Consider the following 20,255-nt stretch of genomic DNA (forward strand, 5'->3'; position numbering starts at 1 on the left):
GATTGAACTCACAACCCTGGGTTTAGCAGGCCAGTGCTCAAACCATTGAGCTATCCCTCCCCCCCCTTACTGTAATTATGTCCCTTGCAAGATTGTCCCAGCTGACATACTACTGACGGCTCAGTGTAGCGCTTATTCCAGGTGGGAATCAGCAGCAAGCAAAGATTGTTTCATTGAGTTAGGCGTGTTTATCAGGAGACCCACAGCTGCCAAATGTCACTAGCTCATTTCTTCAAGCGTAAAGTGGCACAAGAGGGCTTAATAATTGGGGCCCAAACGGAAATGGGAGAAATTTGGCACTTATTCAGCTACTGCGATGCTGCATCCCCAAAAAAGCAGGCACAATTTGATGTGTGCGTTTCTATTTTCCCATTGCTTTAAAGAGCTCGGGCTCTTTAATTTTAGAGCCTGTTTGATGGAGGCAGGAAAGCGAAAACCCTGGGGATGTTGTCAATGTGTTTTAAGCATTGTCTGTAGGCAGCCTGTCATCAGAACATGAGTCATGAGCAGCCAAAGGAAAATGTCAGTCAGTTGGAGTGACAGAAATCCTGAGACATGAGTTTTCAATAAGCAAAAAAAACCTTTAAAGGGAGCTTGGAGTGGAGAGAGTTTCAGCCATTTCCAAAGAGCCCGCTTTCCTATTGGGTCCTCTCCCTCTCACATGTGCAAGGCAGACAGAAATAGTTGACTAGATCTATTTATTAGCCTGATAAAAGTTAGAAAATCTATCAGATGCCTATATCAAGGCCCCTCCTTGCAAGCAGTCCGGGGCAGTGACATAGTGAGTAACTGAGCCCCGCCTTCTGGGGAAGAGTGCTGGGACTCCTACCAGAATGCTCTCCAAAGGAATTGCTTTGCAGATTTGCTTTTTTATGTTAGCTAGGAGGTCCTGGACTTTAAGGTCTCCCGGCTGGGAAGGAGAAGCTTTCTTCTGTCCCGTGTCTTGACTGCGTGTCTATTCCTCCTGCCCTGCTAGCCTCAGGGACTCTGCTTGCAGTGCCTCCAGCTTCGATTCCTCCTTTTTCAGGAATCTGCCTCCGCTTGTAGCTTTCCCCAGCAGCAGAATGAAAGTATCCTTGTCAGTTTCACAGCTGCCACAGGGGGTTCTAAAGAGCAGATGTGTACCTGAGAAGAGTCTTGTACAGACCTGAGACCAGTAGCTGAGGTGCTGGATCTGTCTGCAGAGCCCAGGAGGCATTGCTGCACCCTGGTCACATTGGAACATTTTCTTCACATCACAAATACCAGAAATGAAACATTTGTTGGTCCTGAAAGCTTCAGTCCTGCAGAGCTAGCCTCCTGCCACCGCACCAGGGGAAGTCCTGCCTGAAAGTGTGTGCAGTGGGATGCATCCCTCTCACCCCCCCAAAGTATGCTGCTCCTGGATAGGTACAACCACCCAAACAAGTGTGGGAAAACACTTTACTTACAAACCAACCTACTTACCCAGCCACTTCCTATGGCCATCTTGTGGCTATCACTGATTTGTTTGTGTGAGGGTGCGCACACGCACACCAGTTTCTCCCTCTCTTTCCCCTGGTCCCAGCTGGGCATCTTCTGCCTCCTTTCCCAGGGAGGCCATAATCCTGTTTGCCAGCTCAGTTGTTTTTTTGGGATGGCGGCAATGTCACAAAGCCAGCAATGCCTCAGGCCTTGGCAGGGATTGAAGCTGCAGGGCTGCCAAGGTGAGCAAGCCCTTGAGCCCCTTTCCAGTAATGGTCAGCTACTACCAGAGAGCTGATGGAAACCGGGAGGATGAGTGGATTTAAACAGTGCTCAAAAATAGTGCTGCTTTGCTGTCCATGACTGACCATAGTCGCACTGCGAGAGGTGGGGACCACTGCCTTATACAGCTGCAAAACAGGAGCTTTCCAGTGATGTAAAATGTTCTCTGCTGGCTCTGTCAGCTCAGGATACTGGTCAGTCTGACCACCAGCTGGCTTTCCTGCTTCCCTCCAGAACACATTTCAGTTCCAGCAGGATCTGTGCACCTCTGTATCTCATGTGGCTGAAGGCAGGCTGTAACAGGGTGCTGGCTAGGATAAATAAACCAGGCCCCTGTTAGCCCTGTTCCAGAGGAAGAAGGGTATTAGTTGGGCTGGCTGAAGGGCCACGCCCTAATTACCAGAGTGGATCCACCTGCAGGTCTGGGTAGCCAGCCTGCCCTATAAAGCTGGCTAAGAGACAGGAAGCAGGGGGGAGACAGGAAAGGGAGGAGCATGGGTTCTAGATCTCTGCTGGCTGGGAAGCTAGTAGTCTCCCAGAGTGTTGGTCCCTGTAAATATCTGTAAATAAACCGTGGTGGGAACGGACACAAACAATAAAAGGACACGGGTGCTGCACTTCAGTTGGTCTCTGACTGCGTTTGTGGAGGGGTCAGGAAAGGGCGCTGCTACACAGGCTTTATTGCTGGCAGCCAAGGCATCAGAATTGGGGATATTAGTGTGGGGGAGGGGCGATCAGAACAACAGGATTTTAAGGCCTTGTGATGTGCAAGGACTGGAAATGTTCCAGAGTGATAAATCTGCCTTAATCAAGTATCACGTGGCCTTTCAGAGCCCCAGTGTGTTCTGCAGAGCTGTGCTTTAATGCTGCTTCGCTTGTGTGTTTGGGATCTCGCACCCTGAGACACACAGACTGTGGTGAGGGTGAGTGACAGCAGCATAACTGCACAGCAGTGTAATTGCTCTGCACGTAGGCACTGTGTTCCTGTGCACAGCAGCAGCTGTCAAGCCTATCTAAGCATGTACCCTGCACACACGACTTCTCGCTGGGAGAGCAGCGTCGAGGCAGCTCACCAGAGCTTTGTAGTTTTATAAATGTTCTGTTCGGCCTGCAAGGATGCCAGCTCCTTGCACCCAAGCTTGCCTTTCTTGATTAGTAAAGAAATGTTTGAAGTCTACTGGTGCTGGGTGCAGGGATTGCTTAGCACAGGTCCTGTCTGACACATTGCATTCAGTGGGGAGGGGGTCTGATGGGAAATGACTAAGTCTCTGAGAGTTTCTCAATCTGAATTTATGTATCCTGTCTGTCACTCTGGCTGCATATCTGCCCTCAGACCCATGGGTCTCAGGGCTGCCCAGGGCAAGGCATTCCAAGTGCTATGTGAGCATTTCCTTTCAGAGAAGGAGAAGCGAGACTGCCAGTCTATCATAGACACACTGAGGGAGACTGTGGATGTTCACAACGCCACCATCGAGTCGCTCCAGAAAGCCCTGTGTGAGACAGAGATGCTGTGTTCCACTCTCAAGGTACCTTCCTCCATGGGCAGTGTACATCTGATCTGCCCCATTTCTGGCTAGGGTTACAGTCTCACTGGCTCGTCCTCTGGGTCACACTGTCCTCAGGCCTGTGCAGAGAGGACAGGTGGCTCTGCGCTTGGAAGTCTAAGTTCTGTTCCTGGCTCTGAAACCAGCTTCCTGTGTGGGCCCCATCTCTCCAGATGTGAAGTGGAAGAAGAGCAATGGGGCTGCGTTCCCATTTAAGACACTCCTTTAACCTTGTCTGAGCTCCTTGACGAGGTGGTGCTATAGAAGAGCCAAGGGGGCAAAGGGGTAAGGTTCTCTAGGGCAGCAGTGCTATTTCAAGGCGATGTCTTTCAGTTCTAACACACATCACCCTGGGACAGTAATTTCCTGAGGTACCTCCCTTGGACCCGTGCACCTTGGAAGAGGTGAGATATTGGGGAAACAATACACTTATTGAATGAATCTAAAGCAGTTGGAGTACTTGACGTGTTAAGACATTGGGTCTTCTCTGTGCTTAGCCTAAGCGATTTGTGGCTGGGGTGGCTTGTTAGAATCCTGCTTAAAAACAGCATTCCGCTCAAGGCCAGGGAATGAGGGTCTGGCTTGTTGATGCAGTGTCAGTATTGATCTTCCATCGCATCAGTGTGAATGCTCTCTTAGGGAGCGAGACCCTGTTGAGGACTGACACTAGTACCCTGCATTAAATCTTTCTGTAGGCCTGGTGGGGTTCAGTGTGAATTAGTTAATGTTAATTAGTGATTTCTGCCTCCACCCAGGCAAGTTAATTGAAATGTACAGAGAGAAAGTTACAAGCTTAGGCTGGGTTGGACCAACCATTGTGCTGCTGTCAAACCTGTTCTGTAGTCAAGCCACTAACAGGAAATAATCTGTTTGTGTGTGTATATGTATGTGTGTGTCTTTATGTATATAATCATAACTCATGAGTGAATAAACCAGGACAGGGATGGGATGGCCACTTCCCTGTGATGCCCCCCCAGGGAAACTGATCTAACTTAATCATAGTGATTGGTCTTAGCTGCTGCTTAATTGAGATGATAGTGCCATAAATTCCACGTATTGGGGGTGCACTTTGTCTGCCACTGAGTAAGATGTGCTTCACCAATTGTGAGTGTGGAGCTGCATTCTTAATGCACCTAGGTTAAATAGAAGAAAAAAGGTGAAACTGTGAAAATCACTCTTCACCTCAAGGATACCTTATCCCTTTTTCCCTGGCTTTCATGTTTTTCAGTAGTTTTATAGGCGTTGGGGTGTTCCAATGAACAGAATTTCTCTGTGAGGCTTATTAGCATTTCCTGGTCATGCAAACACTTCAGTTGCTGTAAAACTCTAAATCGGGGTGTGCTGTTGCAGCTGATACAAATGAGCCCTTCCCAAGATGATTTTGCTTTAGGTGATTGGGTTTGCTGCTAGGTTTCCACCCTCTTCCCCCACCTCCTGGGCTTTCCCTACCCCAGATTCAAGGGGAGACTCATAACCTATCTTTCCTCTGACTGTAATTACTCTCTGACATGTGTGAAAGCCCCTCCAGTGTAATCTGGGAACATTGGAAGAAAAGGCATCATGCTCATTGCATCTTCTCCTCTTGAAAGTGTGTGAGATCTCCCAGCAGAGTTCTGTGCACTGTTTCTCCTCAGGCTGTTTAAAGCATAAGGCTTGGAGCCTCTGCTATGCTGTTGCAGGCCTTTCTAGCCATGGCAGAGGCCAAATTCACCAGCTTCAAGACGGACCTTTCTTCCGCTAGCACCGCATCAGTTACTGATGAACCTGCTTGGTGCCTCGGGACTACAGTTGGATGCCAGAGGGGCAAATATGGTCGCATTGACAGTTCTGGCCAGCGAGTCTGAGAACCGTGTATCATGCCAGTTTAGAGCAGTGCGAGGGAAGTGGAAACAGTAGTGCAAATGTGGTGGAGAGAGCTGGCCAGGAGCGGCAAAAGGTGGCACTGGTATGAGAAAGGTAACCATCCTAGCCAGGCAAGGTGAGACCTTGCAGAGGGACAGTGGCATCTCAGGCCTCCTTTTTTATGTAGTAACGTGGTGAGCCAGTGGGAGAGTCTGAGACTGAATGCATATTAAACCCCTCCAGCTTCTGCCGAGAGGAGAGGACACTGTCTTTGGCCAATCTTCTCTCTGGAATCAAATCAAACAGTGTCTCATTGAAAAGCAGTCAGGAACCTTTGAAGCTGATACGTTAAACTGTCCAGGCAGATCAAAGCTTAGGGAATGAATACAGGTGAACTGAAAGTTTGTTTAAAAAGCCATCTGATCCCCATGGGAGCCCCTTATACACAGTAATATTCAGTTGATCCTGCACAGGCCATGTCCTACTGCCAGTCATTTTGAGAATACCAGAAAACCAGGCAGCACCTTCAGACAGCTCCAGATGCCCCTCCAGTGTAATCTGATGGAGATGGACCATGTTGGGTTTGTCTTGGTAAAGTGTCTGAGAACTCCCAGCAAAGCCCCATGCAGGATTACTTCTCACATCTGGTAACAGATGGCAGTTCAGCAAAATGGGAGGGTTAGTGCAGAGGGAACAGGGAGTGTCTGAATGGGGAGAAGGCTGCAGTAACTGGAGACTTCCCTATGGGGCTTTGTCGCTTTCTGAACACGGAAGGAGAGGGTCACATATGACTCTCCACAAATAATCCTAGTGGGAGCAATGGAATCGGGCAGTTCATGTACTGAAGTATCTGATGGCCAGCATTGAGAATTTGCCATGTGTTGGGAGCTGAGTGAGAACCTATGGGCACCTTGCTCCTGGGCTGTTAAAGATGGTGAGAGCTTTGAGGAGCCTGACTGCTGAGCAGGTTGTGCAGGTATTTCAATGCACACGTGCTAGCTATATGTCTCCATAGGAGTCCCTATCTCCCATTCTAACTGCACAAATGTGCCTATCTCTGTCTCAGAAACAAATGACGTACCTGGAGCAGCAGCAGGAAGAAACCAAAGGTGCAAAAGAGGAGGCCCGAAGGCTGAGAAATAAACTGAAAACCATGGAGAGGTTAGATACAGGGCCTCTGCTGTGTATGTATATGTGGGCTAGGGCAAGCATGCTGTTCAGTGGTCCGAGACACTTACTTTCTTAGAGGTCTTGCGCAATAGTTCTGAATGCTACCAATGCAGAGCTACTTGGGTTCAGCCTCAGTTCCTGGTGCAGATGGAAATGTCACTGCTGTTGCACTGTTGAGCTGGGGTTTGGGAACCTCCTGCATCAGTGCTGGTGTGTCCTCATTGGTCCTGACCTGTCCAAACTCATCACCACCTCTTCCCTCCCCGGCACCTCCAGGCAGTTATTTGCTCCCTAAACATAACATTTGGCACTTAGCTAGAGCTTTTCATCCCTAGCACTGGGAGCTTGGCTTACAGGTGGGGTAACCAAGGCATGTAGATATTGATGTGAATTGCCCAGGGACAATGACAAGGAATAGAGCACAGGAGTTCTGACTCTCAGCCTGGTGCTCAATCCACTATAGCACAACTGCCTCCCCCCCAGCCCTTTGCTAAGCCATTGCTGCCCCACTGTTCCTCCCAAATAGCCCAGCTCACTGAGGGGCAGCTAGTGGGCAGCTGTAGCTTCCATCCCAGTGTGTCACTGCAGTGGGGGATCAGCACACTAGTGGCCCAGGTAATGACCCAGCACTCCAGCTCCTTTCCCAGCTCCACTCTTCATGGCTGTGTGGGAACCTGACAGGATGTGTCTGTTTCAGGATTGAGATGCTCCTGCAGAGCCAGCGCCCGGAAGTGGAGGAGATGATCCATGATATGGGAATAGGGCAGGCAGCAGTGGAACAGCTTGCAGTCTACTGCATCTCACTGAAAAAGTAGGTGCTGAAAACTTGGTAGTAGACTTGTTTGTTCCATCTCTTTGATATGTATATATAGAGCTCCCCCTGCAGGGTACTGGAGAAAAGTAAAATGGTTTAGCTGCTGTGACTGCCTGTTTGTTACTACACTGGGCTTTGACTGACAGAATCAAGGCAACTTAGATTGGAGGCTGCCACTCGGAAATTCTTCCACTGATACTGTGGACATATGCATTGCTATACGAACAGCTTTCAGAGCAGTTCAGTGCACCTAGGTGGTGATTATTGGATGGCAGTTGAGGGAACAAACCATTGACATACTCCTGGGATGGTGGCACAATCCCTGAATTTCTCATTTATGCGGCACATAGTACTTGATAGCAGTGCTGCTATGGCTCCGATTGTTCAGCTTCCAAGTTTTTGCCATACTTCTCTGCGCTGGCTCCAGCTCCTACACAGAGATCCTTCTGCTCATGCATCTTCGCCACATCTTCGCCAGCTCCAATCTAATGGCATTTCAGTGATCACGATTTTATATGGCGCTGCCAGGCAGAATGATTGCACCTGCATTGTAATCAGTAATGAGCTTGCATGGCAAATATCCCTAAGTGCCTCTGAACTTCACTTCTTAACCCTACATGCACCCCTTCAGAAAGAAGGCTGCATGGCCCCCCAGATCACATCCCCTTTCCATTTTGCAGTCAGGGACTTTCGTTTTTGCCCCTTCCAGTCACTTGAGCGCAGTCTCCATCTAAGCCTGTTCTCTGACCCGCCCAGTGCTGTGCTGGTGATTGCCATGCTGCAGTTTAGTGTTTGTTTATCCAGCGTTGGCTTCTCCCCAGTGGGGACTCTTGTATAAACAGCCTTGCACCTAAAGTAGTTCTTTGAGTGATTGCTCATGTGTATGCCACAATAGGTGTGCGTGCTCACCACATGCACCAGTGCCGGAAGTTTTCCCCCAGCAGTACCCGTAGGAGAGCGCCCCTAGCAACCCCTGGTGTGGCGCCTCTATGGCACGGTATAAGGAGCGCTACGCGCTCACCTCGCCCTCAGTTCCTTCTTGCCGCCAGTGAAGGTGCATCAGAACTGCTCTGCCCCAGCTTGTCTGCAGCTTTCCTCTAGAACTCTTGTTCGTTCATAGTAGTAATACCTGTAGGTGAAGTAGTTCAGATTAGTGTTAGTTTAGTTTAGTGTGCCCCAGGCTTTAAGTCGTGCGACACTTGCAGGCGGTCGATGCCAGTGAGTGACCCGCACATGGACTGTTTACGCTGTCTGGGGGAAACCCATCTCAGTGATCGCGGCAAGATTTGCAGATCTTTCAAGCCTCGGACCAAGAAAGAAAGTGACATTCAGCTCCGAGCCATTCTGATGGAGTCTGTGTTGACCCTGACTCCGGTGCGCTGCTCCGAGTTGGCACTGGGTACCGCAGCGTCGGTGCGTGGCGACACTTCAGTGACTTCCACGAGTCAGCACCTCTCCCCGCCTGCAGGGCACGCCAAGAAGGCTAAGAAGAGGTCTTCTCTGCCGAGGCACCGGAGCAAGACTGGGGGAGAGAGTAGACCCATGTTGGGCAGTTCTCGGACCCTGTTGGCCTCCAGGCCTCTGACTCCGCCACTGTTGGCTCCCCGGTCCAGACGCAAGCCACCGCTTGGATCGCCGCAGTCGCCTCCTGGTCAGTACCATTCACGGTTGAGGGAATGTTCCTAACGCCGTTTGCTGCTCAGCGACCGTCCCGTGCATAGTCCACGCCGGTCACCGTCGACACCCACCAGGTTGTCTGACTGGGTTCCGACTGACAGAGGTTCCAGGCACCGCTCCACCTTGAGGGACCGTAGACCTTGCGAAAGGAGCAGGCCCTGTCAAGACCAAGACAGACTGCACTTGAGGTCCTCATCTCCAAGAGGCTACCGTAGCCCGTCGCAATTCAGGTGTCGACGCCGTTTCCATTCTTCATCTCGCTCCAGGACACCACCGTGGCACCGCTCCCGCAGTCCCAAGTGTCGATCTCCGGCGCCTCACCAGCACGGATCCGCCCTCCAGAGCCGATCGCGAAGCAGCTGCTACTGGCGGTACCATTCCTCTACATCGGGATTACGGTCTCATGGTCGGCACCGTTCCAGACACCACCGCTTCTCCCAGTCCAGGGACAGCGGCCTCCCTTCGTAGTTATCAGTTGATGGGACAGGCTAGTCAGGCTGAACAGCCTGCTCCGCTGGTGCCACTGCACTGAGCTCCTTGGCCGGCACCATAGTACCAATGGGTCCTGTGGCCCCCAACGCAGCTCCCGGTAGGGGCTTGCTCAGTGGCCGGAGCCTCAGAACGACCATCAGCCTCCCTTTCCCAGCCTCCCAGAAAGGAGTCAGTGGGACATGCATCTTCGGTTCCGTGCCCAGAGGGCGACCAAGTGGTAGGACCTCCGGTACCAGTGGGTACGAAGAGTACCACACCTGCATCCTCATCCTCCCCTGATGAGGCGATTACGGCTCCTCCTCCCTCTGTTCTGCAGGAGGACTCTAAGGCCCACCAGGAACTATTGAAAAGGGGTGGCATCAAGCCTCAACCTTCAGGCTGAAGAGGTGGAGGAACCCTCAGACTCCCTCTTCAATGTCCTATCGGCCTCGATACCGGGCAGGGTGGCCCTTCCACTCCACGAAGGGGTGGCAAACCCCAGCTTTCTTGCCCCCCATCTCTAAGTGGACAGAACGGAAGTACTTTGTGCCCGCCAAGGGGCATGAATACCTGTACACCCACCCTGCCTCCAACTCCCTGGTGGTCGAGTCGGTCAACCACAGGGAGAGGCAGGGCCAACCAGCCCCTACTCTGAAAAATAAACATTCAAGGAGGCTGGACTTATTTGGGGGAGAGGTTTATTCATCCTCGAGTTTCCAGTTAAGGGTGGTGAACCATCAGGCTCTCCTGAGTCTGTATGAGTTCAATTTGTGGGGCTCTCTACCCAAATTCGAGGACTCCCTCCAGGAGCATTACAGGAAGGAGTTCAAAGCTCTGATGGAGGAGGGTACAGCGGCTGCCAGGGAAACCCTGCAGGCAGCGTCAGATGCTGTGGATACAGTTGCAAGGTCCATGGCCTCTGCAGTGTCCATGAGAAGAGTATCGTGGCTCCTGCTGTCTGGGCTGTCCAGTGAGGTGCAGAACTCCTTGCAGGACCTCCCGTTTGATGGCAAGGCCCTCTTTGCAGAACAGATGGACGTGAAGTTGGATGGCCTGAAAGATTCCCACACTACGCTCAAGACACTTTGGTCTCTATGTCCCAGCTCCGGCTAGGCCCAAGTTTAAGCCTCAGCAGGCTCCCACCCAGGCCACCCAATCTAAATACGAGCCCCTTTATAAAAAGTCACGGGACTATAAGAAATGCCCACAGAGGCAGTCCCGGTCTGCGCCTTCCCCCCCACCCCCCCGGGTCCTCCAAGGGTAAACAGGCGGGGAAGTGTCAGTTTTGACGAGACATCCGGAGGAGACCTACCAGTTCACACCAGGGATCCACCCACGATAAAGCTTTCCTTCTCCAACCAGTTGTGTGCTTTTCTCCCAGAGTGGTCATGGCTGACTTCGTACCGTTGGGTGCTCAACACCGTATCCCAGGGCTACACCCTCCAGTTTTCCTCTACCCCACCCAACCACCCTCTGTCCCCATCTCTTCTGGGGGACCCCTCTCACGAGGCCCTGCTAGAGCAGGAGGTGGGGCAGCTCCTTGGCTTAGGAGCGGTAGAAGTGGTGCCAGCGGAGTTCAAACACAAGGGGTACTACTCCCTCTATTTCCTTATCCCGAAAGCCAAAGGGGGACTCAGGCCCATCCTGGACCTCTGAGGCCTGAACCAGTACATGGTAAAGCTCAAGTTTCACATGGTCTCTCTGGCCTCAATCATCCCTTCCCTGGATCCCAGGGACGGGTACGCTGCCCTCGATCTGCAGGACGCATACTTCCACATTCATATATTTGAGGGGCACAGGCGCTTCCTCCGTTTCACAGTTGGGCAGGAGCACTACCAATTTACGGTCCTCCCGTTTGGCCTGTCCACTGCTCCCAGGGTATTCAGAAAGTGCATGTCTATTGTGGTGGCCTACCTCAGACATCGTGGGGTCCAGATCTTCCCCTATTTGGATCACTGACTGGTCAAGGGCATCTCCTGTTCGCAGGTGCGGGATCACGTGGCACTCTTGTTCACGTGCGCCACACCAGGGCCATGTTAGTCCGGGTACAGCGCATAGAGTTTATTGGGGCAGTCCTGGATGCGACGTTGGCCAGTGCCTCCCTCCCATCGGACAAATTCGAGACCCTGAAAGGGCTCATCGACACAGTCACAAAGTTTCCCATGACGACAGCCAGAGCGTGTTTCCAGCTCCTGGGTCACATGTCGGTGTGCACATATGTGGTTCGCAATGCCAGACTCAGGATGAGGCCTCTCCAGCTCTGGTTGGTCTCGGTGTTCTCCCAGGCCAGGGACAGGATGGACAAGGTCCGCACTGTGCCCGAGCCAATGATCGCCTCCCTACAATTGTGGTCCTCACTGGGGAACATGCTCCCCGGGGTCCCATTCAGGGGAAGGCCACCGACGGTGGAGCTAGTGTCCGACGCATCAGACCTGGGGTGGGGAGCCCATGTGCGGGACGATCAGACCCAAGGTCTGTGGTCTGTGCAGAACCTTGCTCTGTATATAAACGTCAAGCAGCTCAGGGCGATCCGGCTGGCGTGCATGGCCTTCCGCTCGCACCTGGAGGGCAGAGTGGTCAGGGTTCTCACGGACAACACGGCCTCAATGCTTTACATCAAAAGGGAAGGCAGGGCCCGCTCCTCTGCCAGGAAGCCCTCAGGCTGTGTGACTTCTGTATCGCCCACGATATTTGCCTACAGGCCTACCACTTACCGGACGCCCGGAACTCATGGGCGGATCGCCTGAGCCGAGACTTCTCCTCTCAGCACAAGTGGTCTTTACACCCAGAGGTGGTGCACAGACTTTTCCAAGAGTGGGGAACTCCTCAGGTGGACCTGTTCACGACCCGGCAGAACTGCCGGTGTCCCCGGTTCCGCTCCAAGCGGGGACTGGGAGTGGGTGCTATCTCCAATGCCTTCCTACTATCCTGTTCAGGCCAGCTTCCCTATGTCTTCCCCCCGATCCCACTGATTGGTCAGGTCCTGGAAAAATTAAAGACAGACAGGGCCCAGGTCCTCCTGATTGCCCCGGTGTGGCCCAGGCAACATTGGTACGGGACCCTCATGAGCCTGGCAGTCGCCCCGCCGTTGCCGACCTGCCCAGACCTGCTCTCCCAGGACCTGCTCTCCTCCACCCCAACCTAGCTGCTCTCCACCTCACAGCGTAGCTGCTCAATGGTTAGGCCAGGAGAAAAGGACGTTCTCAGAAGGGGTTCAGGCATCCTCTTGGAAAGCAGGCGACCCTCCACGCATCGAGCCTGCTTGGCAAAGGGGTCTTGGTTTTCCCGATGGGCGTCTGAACGAGGTATTTCCCCCATGACTGCCCCGATCCAGCTCATTTTAGACTACCTCCTTCACCTTAGAGCCCAGGGCCTGGCGCCCTCGTCCTTCAAGGTGCACTTGGTGACCATATCGGCCTTCCACCCACAGGGGCACACGGTATTCTCTCATGCTATGACAGGCCGATTCCTTAAGGGATTGGATCGTCTCTTCCCGTACATTAGTCACCCCTTTGAGCTGTTAGCTACATGCTCCTGGTCGCACTTCTCATGGAAGGTAGCCTTCCTGGTGGCGATCACGTCTGCTAGACGGGTCTCAGAACTCAGGGCCCTGACCTCCGAGCCCCCGTACACGGTGTTTCATACGGATAAGGTCCAGCTCCGCCCACATCCTTCATTACTCCTGAAGGTGGTCTCTGCCTACCACATGGGTCAGGACATTTTCCTGCCAGTCCTCTGCCCCAAGCCCCATGCGTCCAGTGAGGAACGCCATCTCCACGCACTTCACGTGAGACAGGCTCTGGCCTTTTACCTGGAACGGACTTAGCCTTTCAGGAAGTCTTCGCAGCTGTTCATCACCTTGGCTGAACGCATGAGGGGTTTGGTTGACCGATCTCCACTCAGAGGCTCTCCAACTGGATCACCTCGTGAATCCATACCTGTTATGACCTTACGGGAATCCCTCCGCCGTCTATTGTGAGGGCACTCAACTAGGGCGCAAACTTCGTCGGCTGCCTTTTTAGCCCATGTCCCCATTCAGGACATTTGCAGGGCTGTCACATGGTCTTCAGTTCACATGTTCATCTCGCAGTATGCGATCGTCTCCCAAACCAGGGAAGATGCCGAGTTTGGCAAGGCTGTGCTCTGTCCCGAGAGTTTGTGAACTCCTACCCACCTCCAACAGATATAGCTTGGAATCACCTATTGTGGAATACCCATGAGCAATCACTCGCAGAAGAAAAGAGTTACCTTTTCTGTAACTGGTGTTCTTCAAGATGTGTTGCTCGTGTCTGTTCCACATCCCGCCCTTCTTCCCCTCTGTCGGAGTTGTCTGGCAAGAAAGAACTGAGGGTGGGGGGAGCACGCAGCATAGAGGTGCCACTCAAGGGGTTGCTAGGGGTGCTCCCCTACAGGTACTGCTAGGGGGAAAACTTCTGGTACCGGTGCATGTGGCAAGTACGCACACCTATTGTGGAATAGACATGAGCAACACATCTTGAACACCAGTTACGGAAAAGGTAACTCTCTTTTCTGCAGCCGTGGAGCTGTGAATCGGGTATCTGCAGGCAGCATGTGATCACTGACTCCAGTTAAGAACTCTATCTCAAAGCCCAGAGTGATTGTAGTTTGGGCTCTTTCCAGGGAGTATGAAAATTTGAAAGAGGCTCAGAAGGCGTCTAGTGAGTTGACTGAGAAGCTGAAAAAGGAGCTGTTTTCTGCCAATAATAAGGTAAGGAAAGTGCAGGGAGTTGCACATCAAAGGTGTCTGGGTGATCTCTGTTCTGTACGTGATGTGACAAAGTTCCTCCTCTATCTTGGTGGGTCCTGCACTTATTGGCAGATTTTCTTGCCTCAGAGATTCACCATGTGGGTTGGGGAACAGCCCAGAGACCTTCCCCTCTGGGAGAATCCACAGTCCAGGTCAACTGGGAGGTTTGGGGGGAACCCGGGCCCGCCCTCTACTCCAGGTTCCAGCCCAGGGCCCTGTGGACTGCAGCTGTCTATAGAGCCTCCTGTAACAGCTGCATGACAGCTACAACTCCCTGGGCTACTTCCCCATGGCCTCCTCCCCCATGGCCTCCTCCAAACACCTTCCTTATTCTCACCACAGGACCTTCCTCCTGGTGTCTGATAACACTTGTGCTCCTCAGTCCTCCAGCAGCACACCTTCTCACTCTCAGCTCCTTGCACCTCTTGCTCCCAGCTCCTCACACTCGCACCACAAACTGAAGTGATCTCCTTTTTAAAACCCAGGTGCCCTGATTAGCCAGCCTTAATTGATTCTAGCAGCTTCTTCTTAATTGGCTCCAGGTGTCCTAATTAGCCTGCCTGCCTTAACTGGTTCTAGCAGCTTCCTGATTACTCTAGTGCAGCCCCTGCTCTGGTCACTCAGGGATCAGAAAACTACTCATCCAGTGACCAGTATATTTGCCCTCTACCAGACTCCTGTACCCCACTGGTCTGGGTCTGTCACATAGTCCAACGATAGCCTCTGCCCTTTGCTCACAGTAAGCGCTGCTCCTGCCAGCCAGCTGTATCAGTTACTCTAGCCACTGCTTGGTAAACTGAAAAATTCGTCTGGTGCTTCCTTGTGCTTGGAGCACGTGTTTGAAGAGCCTCACTGATTGGTCAATCTGTTATCCTAAGCTGTTAAAGAACCAGGTAAATCTCTCTTCTTTACAAGTCCAGAGCTTGTAACAGAACAAATGCTATAACTAACCTCTGATGAAATGTTCTGCCCTCTTGTGTATAGGGCATTTGTACCCTGCAGCAAGCTACCATCCCTTCCCTATATAGCTCACTGTCTGAAATAGGTGCTGTTGCAAGGTGTGCTTGGGGGCTAAAGTGACATTGGTAATGTTAATTTGCTGTTGGGTATCCAAGCAGCCATGGTCTTCCCAGCCCTAGTGATTTGGCAGGTCCTGTCCTGGCCAGTGGCATCCCTTGATAATTTGGTTGAGGTTTGTAGCTGCTGACCCAGACTGGAGGTGGGATTGAGTAGCGACTTGAAACTTGTACCCGACTGATGAAGAGGCACAGGAGGAGTGCATTGCCAAATAGGAATCCCTCAGCCCTCCATTGTCAGCAGACCAGATGTATTGTGATTTTGAGTGGCAGGGATTGAATACAAGCTGCCCTTGCCTAGGAGTAGCCAGGGGTATGTCACCATACCACTGAAGTCCCATAATGTCATAGTCCAAGGTCCTAGAACAGAACTACTTTCCTGAATTAGTGAAGTTGCAGTGACTGGCATGTTTGTGTTGTACTAATGCTGATGCAGCAAAACTGCTGTCCCTGTGGGAGTGGTGAGGCCCCATCATCACCGTCCTCCAAGGTGGCAGTCCTGATTCCCTTTGATCTGATGTGTCTCAAATCTTTTGGAAACTCAAATGATTGAACCAAAGTGCAGCTGCTGCCACCCATGTGTTAAACCATCGAAAAGCTGTCACCATTGGGCCTGAAACCTCAGGAAATCACCTGTGAAACTTCTCTGCTGGAGGCTGGGTCTGAGATAAACCACCATGGGATTCCCAATGCAGGCGGCTTGAGGGAATGAACAGGCATGGCTTGCTTACTCAGGAGTACGCCAGCAATCTAGGCCAGTGGTTTTCAAACTTTTTTCCTCGTGACGCAGTTGAAGAAAAATTGATACCTATGACCAAACATAATTATATTTAACTAGTGTTTTCATAAAATCATAATATTGCAATACATTCCAGCTTAACCCACTTTACATAACTAACACTAGACACTAGCCTTAGTAAGGGAGGTGGCCCAGGGTAGGGCTGAGGGTGGGATGTGGGGGTGAGGGGTTCAAGGTGCAGTAAGGGAGGTGGCCCAGGGTTGGGGCAGAGGGTTGGGATGCGGGGGGGAGGGCTCTGGCTGGGGGTGCGGGCTCTTCGGCCAGGGAAGAGGAGTTTGGGGTGCAGGCAGTTAACTCTGGGGGAGGGACCTGCGCCTCTGCCCCTCTCTCTCTCTCTCCGTCTCTCGGCCGGCAGCACAGAGCTCCGGGGGAAGAGGCCCGTCTCCTGGCCTAGCATGGAGCTCCAGGGCCAGGGGAGAGGCCTGCAGCCCCAGCCCTGCAAGCCCCAACTTGCTCCCCTCCCCAGTTCCCCCCAACACCCTACCTTTCTCCTCTCCAGGTCCCTGCTGCGGGGCCCTTTAGAGCTGCTGCGTGGCAACGATCGTTATAATTTAAATCAGCAGCGCCTGACATTGCACAACCCAGTACTAGTTCGCGACCTGTACTTTGAAAAACACTGATCTAGGTGATCTAGAGTGGCTGCCCTGTGTCTCCACTATGGCGAGTTAAATTCTCAAACAGTAGGGCCTGAAAGTTGACTGGGAAAGATAGCTTGTGCTTACTGTATACCTGATATGTGGTTGGGATCTTTGCCTACCACTGCACTGTTGAACTGTTCTTACTCTGCAGCTGCAGAAAACATTCTTGGAGTTGGAGAAGATGGAGGAGGAGTTAAAAAGCACCCAGAAGGATCTGAGTAATGCAGACAAGGAGATTATGGTGAGATCCTCCACTCCTCAGCCTACAGTAGCTGGTAGCAGTCCATGGCCTACCGCTGCAGAGCCAGGACTTGTGCCAGCTCTAGCTGGACACCTAGCTCACTGTCCATACCTATTCTGTTGCCTCTCTCCTGATCCTCTCCCCTGTGATGCAGCCTGTGTGCTTTCCTGGGCAGGAGGATGCAAACTTCCTCTGGCACAGACTTCCCATTTCCTCATCTGTGCTCTTTTGTTGTTGTTTTTTCTTTTCTTCAGAGTTTGAAGAAGAAGATTGGAATCCTGCAGGAGACCCTGAAGGAGCCGTCTGTAACCAGCGAAACGCTCAGCCGACTGGTCTTCGAAAGGTTAGATGGATGTATTCCCTGGGAATCAGTGTAGTGCACATAGAGGCATACTGGGTGCTCTACAGACAAGGATAGGGATGAGATCTTGGCTCCAAAGAGCCTTCCGCCTAAATCGGAACAGAAAGCTTGGGTGTGGGATGCAGCAGAAAGCAGTAGCTGAGGGTGACGTGGGGCAGGCATTGTGGTAGCCTTGTTCCCTTCAGGTGGCTCTGCACATTCACATTCCATACTGCACTGTCTGTGATGCCTGACCTTGGAACCTTCTTCTAGCAGCGTCATCTAGAGCTCTCCCGCATCTCGTCCATCCTCTGTGTCACTGACATCCTAACGGCAAGACTGGATGGGGTGGAGCGCATTCGCCACCTCACTTCCTTCCAACTCTGGGCCTGCATGGATGTGAACCTGGCCTGGCTCTTTGGAGCCTGAGTCATTCTCTTTTAGAGAGCTAGTGTTAGCTTTGTACTATAGTGAGTGTGTTTCACAGGTCTGGTGGACTCAAAGAAGCAGAGGAGGTTGGGATTTAGGAGGTGCATTTCCTGCCCAGCTGGCTTCTCAGCATCTGACAATCACATGTGTTCCCTGGGAGAAGGGTGCTCGCTTTCTGGGTGTTTGACTTGTCAGACCTTCGCTCTCAGAGCCCTCAAGGACAGGGAGACTTGTTTGTAGCTCCTCCTTGTCAAGGAAGCTCTCCATGCTAGACCCTTTGGATCCCATCACTCCTCAGATCCAGGGTCTAAGAAACCGGCTTTTGCTCCTCTCATTTTCAGTGGCTCCCTTTGATCGAACCTTCCAAGAGGCCACAGACCGTCGGGGCCAGATTGGGTTCCTGCAGCTCCCTCAGTCAAGCCTCCGAGGCTATGCATGTCCATACCGAAGACCACGCAGTGAGATCCAACTGCCCTAATTCTGGAAGAGAGTTCGAGAGACAGTTCGGCCATCCTCACTGGTCCCGTACCTAGTGCCTTGTAGATACCCAACCCCCATGGCACTCCTCCTGCTGCAAGACCAGGGTCAGTTCTGAACTCCACTTCCAGATCCAGGAAGATGGATTCGATGATTGTGTCAGAATCAGGGCCATTGATGCTTTCATTTCCGTCTGTCCCATCACCGAAGGGAAAGAGGCATAGGGACAAAATGGCCACTGCATCAAACTTTCAGATCCGTCTGATTCTCCCAAGACCACTACAGTTCCAAAGCTGTGGCTTCAGTCGTGTGATAGGAAGAAGAGATCAGAGGGCGCTGCTGGTTCTTCCTGTGAACACGTTATGCTTCCTCCTCCTAGGACCCTTATAGGGTCACCACAAAGAACTGGATCTCCATACTCTCCTCAAGATCAGCAGTTATCCCTGGTACATTCTATGTCTGATATGTCTGGATCTTTACCAGGAGGGAAATAGAGGAAGAATGCAGACACCTGTGGCTTAATTCATACTACCCTATAATCCACCTCCAGCAGGCATGTTCCTGAACCCTAGTTGCTGGGGGAACTGGTTGTCCTATGGCCCATCGCCTTATGGGGGGCTACCTCAGGACTTTTGCTATTATCATCTGTGTAGGCAGAGAGGTAATTTTTCTTCTGCAAAGGATCTGAGAGTCCAGAGGTCCTCAGACTGACACTACAGATGGTGAGGCTGGAAATGCTGTCTGAGGAGGAAGATGAAGAGGTAGCTCCCTTCTTTGAGTAGTAGCATTTGGAAACAGATTATTAACCTGATTTATCACCAGATGAATGTGGGGGTGGCTTCAGCCTCCTCTCCTGAGGATGCTACACAGTTCCACAATTTAATGGATTGTATGGTATCCACTGTAAATTTTCCTGCAGTGGCTGTGGAAGAGACTTCTCACTTTGTGTTTGATATCCTTGAATGCTACTTCAAGGAGTAGAATATCCCTATCTATCTTAGTTGGTTTGTTACAGCTGGCTAAATCCCTGTGGACTTTGTCTGCTGTTTGTCAGCCTGTTTCTGAGAAAGCTGACAAGTTGTATCAGATACCCTCTGAGGGGCACTCCTACTTCCATACCCATCCTATCCCTAAGGGCAGGGCTAAGTCAACCTAAGTTACGCAACTCAGAATATGTGAATAGCTGGAGTCGACATACCGTAGGTCAACTTATTGCAGTGGGTTGACAGGAGAGCAATCAGCAATTGACTTAGCAGGTCTTCACTAGATCCGCTAAATCAACTGCATATCGATCTCCCAGTAAGTGGAGACAAGCCCTAATTTCCTGGTGGTGACTGCTGCCAGTCGCACGGCAAGATCTGGACAGCCACACTCCACTGCAGCCAACAAGGAAGGGGAAAGGATTGAGTCGTTGGGGGGAGAAGTTCTGTCCATCGTCCCTCAGTATTAGGGCGGCAAATTATCAGGCAGTCATGGCCCACTTACAGGAGAAGATGACACTGTTTTTACAAGTCTTACCTGATGACAGAATAAGGTTAGCAAATGCCATTTTAATGGAGGGCCAAAATGTAGCCACGCACTCCCTCTGGGCCTCCTTTGACTCTTCAAATTCTGCTCCCAGAGTACTTGCTTCTCCTGGGGCCATTAGGAGGCATGCATGGCTTCGTTCATCTCCTCTAGCTCTGGACACGAGGAGTAAGCTGGAGGATCTCCCCTTCAAAGAGGAGGGTCTTTTCAGAGAAAAAACAGCTGAACTGCTGGAAATCTAAAGGATGCGAGATTGACAGCTGTTTTCTGGGTTTGATTCCCTTCTGGGCCTTCTTTCCAGTGTGGGACATGTTAAAAGAACAGGCTGACCTAGAGGCGGATTGAGCAGACAGGCTTCTTTATTGCGGTACTTGTTCCCCTTGACCCAATTGTCGAGTAAGCACTGGATTAGTTACAGCACACTCTTTTTATCTACATTAGTATGTAAATTCCTACATTTACTACAACACCCCCAAAACCCTTATGGAGTAATATGAACACCCATACAATGTATATTGATAACTCTATACTGAATATAATTATTCCCGCCCCGATTACTGTTTACAGCATTAGCATATTCTATAGATAATGTTTACTTTGAAGATACACTCTTCACTATAATTGCAGTCATGAACTCCCTGGATCAGCAGTTTGTAGGGCAGGGAGCAAGGGGCCATAACCCCGAATTCGCCTGTGTAGCTGGGAAAGGAAGGGAGG

The 20,255-nt window shown here is 51.6% G+C and overlaps 1 protein-coding gene across 7 annotated transcripts in view; it reads left to right on the top strand.

Moving 5' to 3' along the window:
• Positions 1–20,255, top strand: part of TRAIP (TRAF interacting protein) — a 58,427-nt gene that overhangs the window by 19,446 nt on the left and 18,726 nt on the right. For all 7 annotated transcript variants that reach the window (XM_054035380.1, XM_054035383.1, XM_054035379.1 and 4 more), the window contains 6 exons: positions 3,124–3,251; positions 6,178–6,272; positions 6,979–7,092; positions 13,885–13,972; positions 16,676–16,765; positions 17,020–17,108. In XM_054035380.1, the coding sequence (XP_053891355.1) occupies positions 3,124–3,251; positions 6,178–6,272; positions 6,979–7,092; positions 13,885–13,972; positions 16,676–16,765; positions 17,020–17,108 (604 nt within the window). The remainder of the gene's footprint in view (positions 1–3,123; positions 3,252–6,177; positions 6,273–6,978; positions 7,093–13,884; positions 13,973–16,675; positions 16,766–17,019; positions 17,109–20,255) is intronic.

This window comes from Malaclemys terrapin, chromosome 7 (assembly GCF_027887155.1).
Source record: "Malaclemys terrapin pileata isolate rMalTer1 chromosome 7, rMalTer1.hap1, whole genome shotgun sequence".
Classification (NCBI taxonomy): Eukaryota; Metazoa; Chordata; order Testudines; family Emydidae; genus Malaclemys; species Malaclemys terrapin.